The sequence below is a fragment of the Leptopilina heterotoma genome, unplaced genomic scaffold, assembly GCF_015476425.1.
Source record: "Leptopilina heterotoma isolate Lh14 unplaced genomic scaffold, ASM1547642v1 Lhet_39, whole genome shotgun sequence".
Lineage (NCBI taxonomy): Eukaryota > Metazoa > Arthropoda > Insecta > Hymenoptera > Figitidae > Leptopilina > Leptopilina heterotoma.
Window position 1 is genome coordinate 462963 of NW_025111058.1, and position 16896 is coordinate 479858.

General features: G+C 20.5%; 2 protein-coding genes across 2 annotated transcripts in view; one reads left to right on the forward strand and one right to left on the reverse strand.

The window, feature by feature from the left end:
- On the forward strand, nucleotides 1–1609 carry LOC122506015. The gene is made up of 3 exons (XM_043617971.1): nucleotides 1–88; nucleotides 631–774; nucleotides 1185–1609. The coding sequence occupies exons 1-3, from the start codon at nucleotides 40–42 to the stop codon at nucleotides 1496–1498; spliced, it is 507 nt and encodes a 168-aa protein (XP_043473906.1). The 5' UTR covers nucleotides 1–39; the 3' UTR covers nucleotides 1499–1609.
- Nucleotides 1610–5712: 4103 nt separating this feature from the next.
- Nucleotides 5713–16896, reverse strand: part of LOC122506048 (ETS translocation variant 4-like) — a 49600-nt gene continuing 38416 nt past the window's right edge. Inside the window, exons 7-9 of the mRNA XM_043618020.1 lie at nucleotides 12550–13127; nucleotides 8948–9281; nucleotides 5713–6312 (exon numbers count right to left, since the gene is read on the reverse strand). Of these exons, the coding sequence (XP_043473955.1) occupies nucleotides 5834–6312; nucleotides 8948–9281; nucleotides 12550–13127 (1391 nt within the window). The 3' untranslated portion in view covers nucleotides 5713–5833. The remainder of the gene's footprint in view (nucleotides 6313–8947; nucleotides 9282–12549; nucleotides 13128–16896) is intronic.

Genomic DNA, 16896 nt, shown 5'->3' on the forward strand with positions numbered 1-16896 from the left:
TTTTATCTCTCGCAGTGTGAAATAATCAAGAACGAAACAATGAAGTTGGATTTATTTTTGGTGACTTTTGCCATTTTTGTCACAGCAAGTGAGCAAATTGTAATAAATTTATTATTTACATCTACAAAAAAAAATTGCCATAAATTATAAATTACTATTATAATTATTGTAAATTTATATTTAAAAATAGTCATCAATAAAGTAAAGAAACAATAAGAAAATTTCTCCTACATGACCTATTTTGAAACAAAAGAAAATACATACAAAACGAAATCAAAGATAAAAAAATTTAAATTGAGAAATGAGAACAAAAAAGAAGAATTGGATAAATATTAATTCAATGAATATTAATTATTAATAAGAAAAGAAAGATTTGAAAATATTTTCAGTGAAAAAGAAATTATAAATTAAAAATTAAATTGAATTAAAAATTTTAATTAAATTAATCGCATAATTATTAAACTTAATAATTAAAATTAAATTAAATTAATTTAATTAATTTTCAAAAAAATTAAACTCGGAAGTGAGAAAAAAGAAATATATTTGAAAAGATTTTTGAGAGTTAAAAGTTAAATAAGAAAAAAATAGTCAGATAAAAATTGTTTTTATCTGAAATTTTTTTCTCAACAGGTGAAAGCATTTGGTGTTTCAGGTGTCACACAGGAAACTTTACAGATGATTTTTTCGGTAATGTTTCATTAGCCAATTGCAAGAATCTCACTGAAAACACAACTGCCACTTGTAGCATCGGCTGCATGAAGTTCAAAATTAAAGGTCAGTTGTTAAAAATAAAAAAAAAAGTTCATTTATTAACAATAATGAAAGGAAAAAATTTATTTAACGAAATAATAAATAAGTGAATTAATTATTACAATTTATTTTTTTATTTATTTACAAAATAAAATTAATTTATCTAGTGAAATAAAAGTTATTACTAATTAAAAGTGATTAATAAAAATAAAAAACTTGAAAATTGATTTTTTTTAAATAAAAACAAAATAGCCGTTGAAAATTTTTTTTAATTCATTTAGATGAAAAAAATTTATTTACTTAAATAATTTATTTAAACATTTAAACAAATATTTAATATATTTATATATTTATATTTTGTCGAACGATGAATATTATTTTCTAAGTCATTTAATAAAATAATTTCATATTTCATTTTGATTGAATTTATTTAGATAACAATCGACACTTAACAACCTATGATTGTCACGACAAAAACATTGATAAGAAATTAAATGAAACAGCGATAATAAAAAAGATAGTATGCTACACGAATTTTTGTAATGGCGAAAGATATTGGAATATTCCAAAAATCAAGACTCCAACAACAAAAAATTATGTCTCCGAATTTTGGATTTATATCTGTATTATAATTCTCGTCAGTCTAATTATTCATGTATTTAAATTTATTTGCCGATGCGCTGTTGAACAAAAAACAGGACGAATGAAAAATAATGTCAATAGTCGAACAAATTTAATTGGCATTTAAAAAAAATTGTAAAAAATTGTAAAAAATTGTTATAAATAATTATAACAAAAGAAAACAAAAAGGGGGAGAGAGAAATAAAAAGTTTTAATTTCTTAATGAAAATAAAATTACGAGACTATTAAAAAATGTATTACGAAATGAAATATTATTGAAAATTTAAAAATTTACTATATTATTAAAGATTAAAACAGAATAAGAATTTAAAAAAAAGAAAAAGAAAAAAATAAGGAAGAAGAAAAAAATGAAAAAATGTATTAAAAATATTATTAACAATTAAACGAATTAAAAAACTAATCTGTAGGTGATTAAATACTGGCTAATTGTAATATTATTAATACTATTAATATTATAATTAAAGAATTGAATAATTATTGCGAATAATTATTTAATTAGCGAGGAATGTAATTTAAAATGGATATTAAATGAAGACTTGTTATTTTTATTATTTGCAACAGCAGAGATATTTATTTTATTTACATGTAAATTACAGTCGCTATCTAATTAACCACACAGAATTTACAACCCTTCCAAGTGGAATTGGGACGACGTTTGACTAGAATTTTTGCTTCTTCTATTTTTTTTCTAACTAAATTGAGATCATTTTTACGAAGAAGAAAATTATGAATTTTAACTTTTAACCAATAAAGTAAGTTTAGTTAATATTTAATTAAAAATTGATAAAAATCATTAATATTAATTAATATTAATATTAATGATTACATTAATTATATAATAACTAAAAGATATTTAAATTCACAAAAATTTAATAAATTAATTATTATTGTGTTAATTTATAATTTAAATAATAATAAATAAATTACATTTGTATCGAAATGGATTTTTTTAAAACAATTTTTACAGAAAAAAAAGAGACAAATTATATGTACATTGTGTAAAGGAAATTAAAAAACACTGCAAACGAATTTATTAATAAAAAGATATTTTTCTTTCTTTTAGATATTAAGCACTATATAGATTATTACTACAATAGTATTTCTCTGTTTCTTTTTGTAACAAATTAGTTATAAATAGAAAAAAGCGAAAGATTTTTTCGTTTTTTTTTGACAATAAATAATAAAAATTATACAATCTATGCAATATTCACAATATTGAATTTTCGAGAGTAAAATCATTAAAACTATGTAGACGATTTAATAACAAAATATAAGTAATTATTTATCAATTAACAATATTTAACAAATTTACTATTTTGAGTTTTTTTTATTGTTCCATAACAATCTAATTATTTCTTTTCATTCTAGTAATATTTGGAAATATTAACTATTAACTATTTAGTATTAAATATTTGTAGATCCATTTATTATTAATAATTAATAATAAATTTTTAATAGTTATTATTAAAATAATTTCCACTTATAATAAAATAATTTTTGTGAATTTTAAAATACTAACAATCTCTATTCCGATAATAAAAGTTCTTAAGATTTTTTTCCTAATGTTTGTTATATAATTTTTAATTATTTTAAATTATTAACAAACTTTCAATAGTATTGAATTTTTTTAAAGTAGAAAAAAATAAATTATTAAATTAAAAATAATTCTTTAAAATCAGTAGATTTTTTTTTAAATTTTTAATTTAGCATTAATTTTGATTGCATACACTTTTTGAATAATGGAAATTATTTTAACTATAATTATACTATTTTTTTGAATAGTAGAAATTATTTTAATTAAAATACTTAAATTCAGACTTAACACTAAATAATTAATTTTAAAAATATATCAGAAAGTAGCTTGAATAATAAAAAAAGTAGTAAAAAAAAGTAGCTATCAAAAATTAATTTTAACAAATAAGAGAAACATTGCTTTAGTCGATTCACAAAAATTTGATTCAGTATTTCCCTGACTGTTTCGTGATTTAAATCAAAAATATTTATTTTTATTCTAATCCTGCTCTAAATTTTTGAAAAATTCAATTGTTTTCTAAATTTTTATCCTTAAAAAAAATTGTCTTTAAAAGTAATTTTTACAAGTAAACAAATAAAATTATTTAATAAAATTAAAATTAAATTGTTTACAGGAATCAAAAAAATTAATTAATAACTTTTCAAAGTAACAATTTAAATGATATTACAGTTTTACAACAATTAAAATTTTCAACCATTTCAATTTAATAATTTTTTTAACTTAATTTTATTATTTCAAAAAAAAAATTACGCTTTAAATATTCAATTATTATCTAAAATTTAAACTGAAATTCTTTTTTAAACCAATTTTTATTAGAAAATTTACTGAAATTCAACTATTTAAATACAAAAATAAATAATTTATATTGAATAATTGAATGTTTCTCAACATTTAATTCTTATAAACAATTTATCAATTTTTAAAAAAATAATTGAATTTTTGCGAAGAATTTTATTTAATTCTTTTTAAATAATTGAATTCTCGTGAATAATTTTATTATTTGGGAAAATAATTGAATAATTGTGAAGAATTTAAGTTAGAATTTAACAATTTTTTAAAAAAAAAGAATTTATGAGAAGAATATTATTATTTATGAAAATATTTAAATTCTTGAGAAGAATTTTATTATTTATGAAAATAATTGAATTCTTGAGAAGAATTTTATTTAATTCTTTTCAAATAATTGAAAATTGTTAATTGAAAAAATTTGAATTGAAAAATTATATTATTTGAGAAAATATAATTGAATTCTCGTGAATAATTTTATTATTTGGGAAATAATTGAATAATTGTGAAGAATTTAAGGAAGAAATTAACAATTTTTTAAAAAAATAATTGAATTTCTGAGAAGAATTTTATTTATTTTTTTTAAATAATTAAATTCTCGTGAACAATTTTATTATTTGATAAAATAATTAAATTCTCGTGAACAATTTGATTATTTGATAAAATAATTGAATAATTGTGAAGAATTTAAGAAAGAATTTAACAATTTTTTAAAAAATAATTGAATTTCTCAGAAGAATTTTATCATTTATGAAAATCATTGAATTTTCGTAAATTATTTTATTATTCGGGAAAATAATTGAATAATTGTGAAGAGTCTAAGAAAATATTTATCAATTTTTAAAAAAATAATTGAATATCTGAGAAGAATTTTATTTATTTTTTTTAAATAATTAAATTCTCGTGAACAATTTTATTATTTGATAAAATAATTGAATAATTGTGAAGAATTTAAAAAAGAATTTAACAATTTTTTAAAAAATAATTGAATTTCTGAGAAGAATTTTATTATTTATACAAATAATTAAATTCTTTCGATGAATTTCTTTAATTCTTTTATAAATATTTGAATTCTCATGAAAAAATTTAAGTATTTGGGAAAATAAAATTGAATTCTTGTAAAGAATTTTATTATTTATGCGAAAATAATTGTATTCTTGTCTGTATAATTTTATTATTTAAATTTTTATATAAATAATTGAATTTTTGTAAAAAATATTCTTGCTTGTGAAAATAATTGAATTCTTGCGTTATAGAATTTTATAAAAAGATTTCAAAATTGATTTTTTTCTCAAAATTTTATGAAATATTTTAAGTAATTCAATTTCTTTAAAAATTGTATTAATTTTAAAATAATTGAAATATTTGCAAAGAATTTTATTAAAAATCTTTTCTGGAATTTTATTAGAATTGTATTGATATTGAAAATCATTGATTTTCGAAAAGTTTTTGAGAATAATTGAATCGTTTTAAAAAATTTTATTACAATTTTTATAATTTGTTTTTGTTTCAACTATATTAGCGAATTTTAAGTGATGCAAATTTCATCGAAAAATAAAGAAAAAAAGTCGCTTTTAGTGTCGTAAATATAAAAAATTATCCAAATAGTAGCAAATTAATAATAATTAATTGATATATGATTAATAATTATCAATCAATTAATATATTAATCATATATTAAATAGTGACCAAGTGATAACTTTGAAAAAATAATAATTAATTAATTAAAATTAATTTAATTATTAATATTAATATTAATTAATTAATATTAATTTAATTATTAATATTAATATTAATTAATTAATATTAATATTAATTAATTAATATTAATTTAATTATTAATATTAATATTAATTAATTAATATTAATATTAATTAATTAATATTAATTTAATTATTAATATTAATATTAATTAATTAATAGTAAAGAAATATTAAAATAGTAGGTTTTAGTAGATGAGTACGAAGCCTGAAATTTAAAATAGAAAAAATTTACCCCGAGAGAAAATTGATTTGTTGTAAAAAAAATCGATTAATTGTTAAATTTAGATTGTTATGGACAAAATATATATTCATAATATATGTAGATTATTTTTCTTACTGAATTCTTTTTTTTTTCTCTTTAACATACACAGCTTCCAACGCCGAGGCATGTGTAGGGTGTTTGTTCAATTTTCGAACTGGCACTACCCTCTATTAGGGGTGTTTGAGAACTGACAATATTGGTCGATATTTGAGATCTCTGTAAGCCATGATATGTTGCCGTTGCCACTGATGTTGAGTCATGATCTCTCTCTGTACTTTCACACGAGTCAATGGTATAAACTGGTCTTGATGCTGACGACGACGATGATGACGATGATAATTCCTGTGTTCTTGCATCAAGAGGAAATTCGTGCGCCGAAATTCCCAATCCATAATTTAAAAATGTCTCAGTGTACGCCGATGACGTTGGATGATGATGGTGATGATGGTGATGATGATGATGATTGTTCGCATACTGCTGGGCATAATGTGAATGATAACGAGTTGGGGGTGTTTTGAAACCCTCATTACTGCCCAAATATTGATGCAAATGGTGGAGACTCGATTGTCCATAAACTGGAAAACATTTTTTTTTCTTATTAACAATAGTTTTTTAGGAATAGTTTTTTACTAATAGTTTTTTACAAATAAAATTTTACGTTTAGTTTTTTTTACGAACAGTTATTTTACAAATAGTTATTTTCCACATGGAGAATAATATAAAGTAACTTTTACTACTTTTATAGAAAAAAATTTCTGGTTAATCATTTCTGGTAACTTTTACTACTTTTGGAGTTAATTTTGCTACGTTCGAAGTAAATTTTACTAATTTTTACAAATATTTTCTTTGAAGGTAGTAAAATTTACTTTGAACGTAGCAAAATATACTCCGAAAGTAGTAAAAGTTATCAGAAATGTTTTACTATAAAAGTAGCAAAAGTAGCTATCGAAAATTAATTTTAAAAAAGAAAAATTGTTTTAGTCGAATCACAAAAATTTGACTCAGTATTTCCCTGACTGTTTCCTGATTTAAATCAAAAATATTTATTTTCATTCTAATCCTGCTCTAAATTTTTGAAAAATTCAATTCTTTTCTAAATTTTTATTCTAAAAAATACAATTGTATTTAAAAGTAATTTTTAAACGTAAACAACTAAAATTATTTATTAAAATTTAATTTAAATTGTTCACAGGAATTAAGAAAATAAGTTAATAATTTTTCAAAGTAAAAATTCAAATGTTATTATAGTTTTACAGCAATTAAAATTTTCAACGATTTCAATTTAATAATCTTTTAAAATTTAGTTATTTCTAAAAAAAATTGATACTATTTCGCTTTTAATATTCAATTATTAACTAAAAATTCAACTGAAATTCATTTGTAAATCAATTTTTTTTTAAAAAGTTCAACTGGAATTCAACTATTTAAATATAAAAATAAATAATATATTGAATAATAAAATGATTCTCAAAATTTAATTCTTATAAGGAATTTATCAATTTCTTAAAAAATATTAGAATTTCTCAAAAGAATTTTATTATTTATAAAAATAATTAAATTCTTACCAGGAATTTTAATTAATTTTTTTTAAATAATTGAATTCTCATGAAGAATTTGAATTTATTTGGGAAAATAATTGATTTATTGCGAAGAATTTTATTTAAATCTTTTTAAATAATTGAATAATTGTGAAGAATTGGAATTTATTTGGGAAAATAATTAAATAATTGTGAAGAATTTATCAATTTTAAAAAAAATAACTGAATTTCTGAGAAGAATTATATTATTTATGAAAATAATTGAATTCTTGCGAAGAATTTTATTTAATTTTCCTAAATAACTGAATTCTCGTGAACAATTTTATTATTTGGGAAAATAATTGAATAATTGTGAAGAAGTTAAGAAAGAATTTATCAATTTTAAAAAAAATAATTGAATTTCTGAGAAAAATTATATTATTTTTAAAAATAATTGAATTCTTGCGAAGAAATTTATTAAAATTAAAAAAAAAATAATTGAATTTCTGAGAAGAATTTTATTATTTATGAAAATAATTGAATAATTTTCAAGAATTGTATTATTTATAAAAATACTTGAATTTTTGCGAAAAATTTTATTTAATTCTTTTTAAATAATTGAATAATTGTGAAGAATTTGAATTTATTTGGGAAAATAATTTAATTACTGCAAACAATTTTAGTGTTTATAAAAATAATTGAATTCTTGCAAAGAATTTTATTTAATTTTTCTTAAATAATTAAATTCTCGTGTACAATTTTATTATTTGGGAAAATAATTGAATTTCGGAGAAGAATTTTATTTTTTATAAAAATAATTGAATTCTTGCGAAGAATTTTATTTAATTCTTTTTAAATAATTAAATAATTGTGAAGAATTTAAGAAAAAATTTTTCAATGTTTAGAAAAATAATTGAATTTCTGAGAAGAATTTTATTATTTATGAAAATAATTAAATAATTTTCAAGAATTGTATTATTTATAAAAATAATTGAATTCTTGAGAAGAATTTTATTTAATTCTTTTTAAAAAAATGAATAATTGTGAAAAATTTAAGAAAAAATTTTTCAATGTTTAGAAAAATAATTGAATTTCTAAAAAGAATTTTATTATTTATGAAAATAATTGAATAATTTTCAAGAATTGTATTATTTATAAAAATAATTGCATTTTTGCGAAAAATTTTATTTAATTCTTTTTAAATAATTGAATAATTGTGAAGAATTTGAATTTATTTGGGAAAATAATTGAATTTCTGAGAAGAATTTTATTATTTATAAAAATAATTGAATTCTTGCAAAGAATTTTATTTAATTTTTCTTAAGTAATTAAATTCTCGTGTACAATTTTATTATTTGGGAAAATAATTAAATTTCTGAGAAGAATTTTATTTTTTATAAAAATAATTGAATTCTTGCGAAGAATTTCGTGAACAATTTTATTATATAAATAAAGTAACTTTTACTACTTTTATTATAGAAAAAAATTTCTGGTTAATCATTTCTGGTAAGTTTTACTACTTTTGAAGTTAATTTTGCTACGTTAGAAGTAAATTTTACTAATTTTTAAAAATATATTTTCTGAACGTAGTAAAATTTACTTCGAACGTAGCAAAATTTACTTCTAAAGTAGTAAAAGTTACTTTATATTTTTCTTCGTGCAGTAAAAATTGGATTTAGAGAATTAAAATTACCTGAAGCGGTATTTGAGTACATGGCGAGTACGGCGTCACCGTAGCCGCTGGCGGAATGCTTCCCCAAATCGACAATATCAGTGGCCGATGAAACTTTTCCCCCTGTCACATGACTCTTGGACAAACCGTTTTGCATATCGCTGGTTAATGGGGTGTTTCCGGTGCCATAGGCCATATTAAAAAGTGCCTCTGGATCGCAGACGAATTTATAAACGTATCTTTCGCCCGCGACCTTTTGCATTATTCCCTTCTCGTAATAATACCTCAATGAGCGACTCAATTTGTCATAGTTCATTGCTGGTCTGTTCTTTTGAACGCCCCATCTGCGTGCAACCTAAAAAAATTGTCACAATTTATTTATGCAATTATTTTTAGGAATTTTAATAAAAATCTTTGCAAAATTCAATTATTTTTATAAATATCAATATTTAACACAAAAATACAATTATTTTTAAAAGTTATAAAAATCTTCAAAAAAATCAATTATTTTTTAAAATTCTAATAAAATTCTCAGGAATTAAATTATTTTTGAAAGTTTTAATAAAATTCTTTGAAAAATTCAATTATTTTCATAAATAATAAAATCCATCGCAGGATTTCAATTTTTTTTAATACAATTTCACAGGAATTGCTCAAAAAATGTAATTATTCTTAAAAATTTAATTTAAATTCATCGAAAAAATCAATTATTTAAAAAAATATTTTCTTTAAAATTGTTTGGAAGAATTCAAATATTTACAAAAGTATTAGAATTTTTCCCAGGGTTTCAATTGTTTTTAAATATTTTAAGAATATTGTTCGAAACAAATCAATTATTTTAAATACAATTTTAATTAAATTTTTTTTAAAAATAATTCAATTATTCTTTAAGATTTTAATAAAATTCTTCCGAATAATTCAATTATTTACGTAAATAATAAAATTTCAATTATTTTGAAAAGTTTTTCGCAATTCAATGATTTTTAATATTTTTCATTTTCATAAAATTTATCAAAAAATTTAAGGGCATTTGAACCATTATGACGTCACAGTTTGTCCAAAGCATTTGTTCTAAATATGTGACGTCATAATGGTTCAAATTCCCTTAATTATTGAAAAAAATTTTTATACAATTCTCCAAAAGAATTCAATTATCTTGATAAACAAGAAAATTCCTTCGATAAAATCAATTATTTTAATGAATTTTAAATAATTCTTTTCCAAAATTTAATTATTTGGTAAATATCAAAATACATAACAAGAATTCAATTCTTTTGGAAAGTAATAAAATACTTCGCAGAAATTAAATTATTTCTCAAAATTTTTTAAAAATTCTCGTCAAGAATTAAATTTTGTTTTTAAATAGATAGTGAAATTCTTCTCAAGAATTAAATTATTGTCCAAAATTTTATAAAAATTCTTGATTAAATTCAATTATTTAAACGAAATTTAATCAAATTCTTCCCACGAATACAATTATTTTTATGAATTATCATTTAAATTCCTCTCAGAATTTCAACTATTTTTACAAATTTTAATTAAATTCTTCAAAAAGTTTTCAATTCTTTTCAAAAATTGTCATAAAATTCTTTAATATAATAAATTTTAATAAAATTCCTTAGAATGAAAGAAATTATTTTCAAAAGTTGTTAATAAAATTCTTCGTAAAAATTAAAATTTAAAAAACATTCAATTATTGAGTAAATTATTTATTTTTATATTTAAATAATTTAATTCTTGTAGAATTTTCTAATAAAAATTGATTTAAAATAATTTGAATTTTGAAAAGGTTTCGAATTCAAATCATTGAAAATCGCCCAATTTTTCTTACTTTTAATTTTAACCAAACAATTCTGTAGAATTAATTTTTTTGAAAAAGTTTGGATTTTTTTCTCGAAAAATGTAATTATTCTAAAAAATTTTAATAAAATTAGTTGAAAGAATTCAATTATTTAAGAATTTGTTGATAAAATTCTTTATGAGAATCCATTTTTAAGAAACATTCAATTATTCAATGAATTATTTATTTTTGTATTTAAATAATTGGATTCTCATAGAACTTTCTATTAAAAATTGATATAAATGTTAAAATTTTTTATAATAATTGAATATTCAAAGCTTTATGGCATGAATTTTTAGAAATAATTTAATTTTTAAATGATTTCAAAATTAGTAGAAATTACTATTTATTAATAAAATTTAATAATTCAATAGCAAAAAGTCAGTCACTAATTCAAATTAATAAACATTTTTACTAATTCAAATTTAAAGAGTGAAAATTTACATTTTTCATACTTTTAACTAACAATTCTGTAGAATTTATTTTTTAAAAATTTTAATTCAGTGTTTTTGGAAATTATTTCGAGTTTTTATTTTCTAACATATATTTATTTGAAGAATTTCCGAATAATCTAAATTTTCTAAAATTGAATAGTTAACAGATGCGGATTTGAAAATTCTCATAGATCATTTTTGAAAAATTATTAAAAATAATTGATTTTAAGAACGAATTTTAGTTAAAAATTCTAGAAAATAATAATTGAATTGAAATGATGAAAATAATTTCAAAGAAGTTAGAGTAACAATATTCTTATATGAAATAATAATTTTATCACTGGGTTATTTTTATAATAATATATAAATAATATATTATAATAATATATAATAAATTATTGAATTTCAAAAGATTTGAATTTAAAATTTTTGAAAATCTTAACTCCTATGGAAAAATAATAATAATTAATTATTTATTTTAATTAAAACTATTGATGTTTTTGAATAATTTTATTGTTTTGCAGAAATTTGTAAATAAATGTATTAGAACATTTTTCTCAGTATCTAATCATTTTTAGAGTGAATCATTATATTCTCTACACTGAAAAATATTTATTTGATTCAAATAACCTATTACTTGATTACTATTATAAATAAATAAATTAAATATTTAATTAAATCAAATAATATTTATTGGAGTCAATTAAATGATTCACTTCATATTTGCTTCAAATACTGAAATTATTAGTTCAAATACCGCATTTATTAATTGACTCCAATAAATATTATATTTGATTCAAGTAAATATTTAATTGATAATAGTCAAGTAATCAGTTATTTGAATCAAATACTTTTTTTTTTTCATTGTAGGGTTAGAGAAAAAGTCAAAATTCTGTTTGGAAATAAAGAAAAAGTCAAAGAAAAATAAATTTAAATTTTTGTTGCTACACTGTATAATGGTTAACATTTCTATAACAATGCAATGGTTGCTTTGGTAATTGTTACCATAGCAACCGTTTGGTACTCTATAAATTTCAATTAGTTAAAAATGTTTACTGATTCGAATTAGTGACTGACTTTTTGCTTTTGAATTAGTAAATTTTGCTAATAAATAGTTATTTCTACTAATTACTAATTAGTAAAAATTACTATTTACTAGTAAAATTTACAAATTCAAAAGGAAAAATTCAGTCACTAATTCAAATTAGTAAACATTTTTAGTTTTTACTAATTCAAATTTAGAGAGTATGGTAATGGTTAACATATCATTGCAACCGTTGGTATAGTAATGATTACTATTTTGATAACACCAATTGCTATGGTAATCGTAATTAAAATCTCAATTCTACCTCTTCAGGTTCAATCAATTTGAACTCCATTCCCCTTCCGGTCCACGCGATACAAGGAGCATTCGCCGGATCATCGAGTAGAGCAACCAAAAATTGCCACAACTGAAGTGAACCCCTTCGCTGCTGCTGATAACCAACGGTGACATCACTCCACGACGATGGTGGTCCATTTTTATTATTAGTTTTCGCATAATCACTACTCCACGAGGAGGACATTGTTGTTGTTGTCGTCGTCGTTATTGTATTCAATGGCGAATTTCTTTGCTTCTGCAAATAACACGATGCACTCTGTCGCTCCCATGATGACGAGGATGGCGAATTATTATTAGCCGCTGGCTCCAATTGTGCACCGAGTTCTGTCCACGTTGGTGTGCAACTTCGTTTTGCATTGTAAATTTCACTCGACCATTCCTGACGTCGCGAATGATAATTATCAGACGCGGCATTTGTTTGCGACGATGGCCATTGTGAATTCACTGACGATGCACTGTCCGGACGACTTATTGTCGTTGGCGAACTTCTGCTCTCTCGTTCGCTTCGATTTGAGGCGTAGCGCTGCTGGTAGATTAGATTGTTATCTGCAACAGGAGGAATTTATTTTTATTATTTATTTTAATTGAATTTTTTTTTTGTAGAAGATGATCAATTTTTTTTTTTTATATGCGATTGTAGTTGATATGGCAAACGTTACTATGAGAAGCGTTGATTTAGTATCTTTTACAAATTGCTATGGTAATCGTTACCATACTAATATTTTTAGCAGTGTTGTCTCTTTAATTAAGAAAATTTTTAAAAATAACTCGTTAAGTCATTTTATTTTTGCAGTTAAGGTAATTCTGTCAATTATTCAAATGCGAATTGTGTGTATCGTATACGTAACGGTAGAAAAGAGGGTTGTTAATACGATAATTAATTATTCAAAAGACTGAAACGGTTTGAGGAAACAACCCTTTTAAGCTTCTTTACTCGTTGACTATGAGAGAGAAAGAGAGAGAGATGGTTTCATGTCAGTTAAACCTTTCTTAATCCCCTCTTCTGATTTTCATTGGACCATTTAATTTTTGTGTATGTACTTCGAAAACTGTAATGAAAATAGTTTCTTTTTAATTTGTAAGGAAATGATTTCTAAATAAACTTTATAATACGATTGTAAAAGAATTATTTATAATTAATAATTATAAATTATATTTATGTGGACAATTAAAAAAAGAAAGAAAGAAAAAATGAAGAAAGAAAGAAACGGAAGAAAGAAAAAAGAAAAAGAAGAAAGAATGAGAGAAAAAAGCAGACTTCGCACTCGATAATAAATTTTTTAAAAATAGCAAAAAGTAGCTTTCAAACCAAAAAAAAAAAAAAAGTAAAAAGCAGCTATCGAAAAATTAAACTTGACGACCAAAAAAAAATCGTTTTAGACACTTCACAAAACTAACAAGAATTACATTCTGTATTTTATTTTCCTGACTTTTTCCTAATTTTTATCAAAAATATTTACTTCTTTCTTATCCTATACTATTAAATTGAATTCCTGCAACGAATTTTATTATTCATGAAAGAATTTAAATATTTATAAAAATAATTTAATTCTTGCGAAGAATTTTATAAAAATTTCTAAATAATTAATTTCTTTCGACTAGTTTTAAGCAAATTCTAATTTAAATAATTTTAATTCCTAAAAAATTTTTATTATTATTATTCATGCGAGAAGAAATGAATTCTTACTAAGATTTTTACAAAAAATTTTTTTAAACAATTGAATTCTATTTGGAAATTTTATGAAAATAGTAAATATTGAAAAACATTGAATTGCGGAAAGTTTTTAAAAATAAATTTTACAAAGAATTCTATATTAAAATTTTTAACAATAATCAAATGTCTGTGTGGTATTTTCTTAAATTTTTTTGAAAATAATTGAATTCCTGAAAAGCATTATTTTATTATTTATGAAAATATTTGAATTCTTGCGAACGATTTTCTTAGAATTTTTTTAAAATAATTGACATTCCAAGAAGAAATTTATTACTTCTAAAAATAATTGAATTCTTCTAATGAATATTGTTATTTATGAAAATAATTGAATTTTGCAAAGAATTTTATTAAAATGCCTCAAAATAATTGAATTTTCGGGAATAATTTTGTTATTTATCTTTAATAATTGAATTATTTCGAAGAATTATTTATATAAATAATTGCATTCTTGGGAAGAATTTTATTAACATCTGAAAGAATAATTGAATTACTTAAAAAAAATTAAATTAAAATTGTATTTAAAATAATTGATTTCTTTCAAACAATTCTATTAAAATACTTGAAAATAATTGAATGCCTGTGAAATTTTCTAATATTTTTATAAATAATAATTGAATTGTTCCAAAGAATTTAAAAAAAAACATTTCTTTAAATAATTGATTTTTTCGAGGAATCGAAATTAAATTTTTAAGAATAATTACATTTTTAAACAATTCCTGCAAAATTGTATTAAAAATAATTGAAATTCTTCGATGATTTTTATTATTTACAAAAAAAAAATTGAATTCCTAAGAAGAATTTAATTACCTATTTACAAAAATAATTGAATTATTGCGAAAAATTTTATTTCAATGTGTAAATAAGAATTGAATTTTTGTCAAAAAATTTATTATTTTTAATAATAATATTGAATTCTTGTGATAAATATTGTTATTTATAAAAATAATTGAATTTTGCAAAGAATTTGATTAAAATGACTCAAGATAATTGAATTTTCGGGAATAATTTTGTTATTTATCGACATAATCGAATTCTTTCGAAGAATTATTTATATAAATAATTGAATTCTTGGGAAGAATTTTATTAAAATGAAAAAGAATAATTTAATTATTTTCAAAAAAATTTTATTATTTTATTATTTATTTATTAGTTTTTTAAATAATTGTTTTTTTCGAGAAATTGAAATTCAATTTTTGAGAATAATTAAATTTTTTAAGCAATTCCTGTAAGATTGTATTAAAAATAATTGAAATCCTTCGATGAATTTTATTATTTTTAAAAAAATAATTGAATAGGTCCAAAGAATTTTATTGAAATTTTCAAAAATAATTGAATTCCTGAAAAGAATTTTATTATTTATAAAAAAAATTGAATTATTGCGAAAAATTTTATTTAAATGATTAAAAAGAATTGAATTTCTGTGAAAAATTTGGTCATTGTTGAAATTTGAAAATAATTGAATTCTTCATAAGAATTTTATAAATATTGTTTTAAATAATTATTTTTTTCGAAATATATAATAAATATTATAAAAATTTTATTTTAAATAATTGAATTCTTGTCGTTAACTTTATAAGTGAAAATAATTGAATTTACCGATTAAATAATTTAGAGTAGTATTAAAAATAATTGAAATTCTTCGATGAGTTTTATTATTTATGTATAAATAATTGAATTCTTGCTTAGAACTTTATCAAAATTTTTTTTTAAAAATTGAATTTCCATGAAAAATGTTATTATTAGTGGAAGTAACTGAATTCTTGTGAAGAATTGTATAAAAATTTTGTTAAATATTTGATTTTTTCGTAATTTTTTTGAAAATGCTATTCTAAAATAATTAAATTTCTGTGGAGATTTTATTACTTATGAAAATAATTGAATTTTGGTGAATTTCATTCATTTCTTTTTTAAATAATTGAATTGTTTTGCGAAATTTTATGAAAATACTAGATATTGAAAATAGACTTTCGAATATTTTTTTGAAAATGCATAATTGAATCGTTTTAAAGAATTTGATTATAATTTTTTCGAATAGTTTTTTGATTTCTAGTATGAGCGAATTTAAAGTAGTGGAAATTCTAAAAAAAACAGAAATAGTAGCTTTTAGTGGCCGAAATCTAAAAAAAGTACCCAAATAGTAGCATAACGTAAAAAAAGTAGTAAATAGTAGGTTTCAGTAAACGAGTGCGATGCCTGATTTAGGAAATAATTGATAAAAAGAAAGGAAAAGAGATGTAAAGGAAAAAAAGAGAGAAACAAAAAAAATGACAGAAATATTTTCCAGAAAGAAACAAAAAAAAACCCCGAAATGATTGAGAAATGATGAATTTTGTTGATATTAGCGATTGCACTCACGCTTCGCGGCTGTTGAAGTGCTCGTCGCACAAATATCGGCAGGAAATTGGTTGATATTCAAAGCCCACGGGGTTGTAAGGTTTTGCAGCGAGCTAGCGAGCGAACGACAGAGCGAATGATATATATATATATATATAGATATGTATATACAGTAGATTTTAGAAGTAGAGAAGCTCGGAAAATTCCGTACAGATCGCGCGATATGTATATTAATCGAAACTTGATTCTCCTATCGTGGTTTTCCAA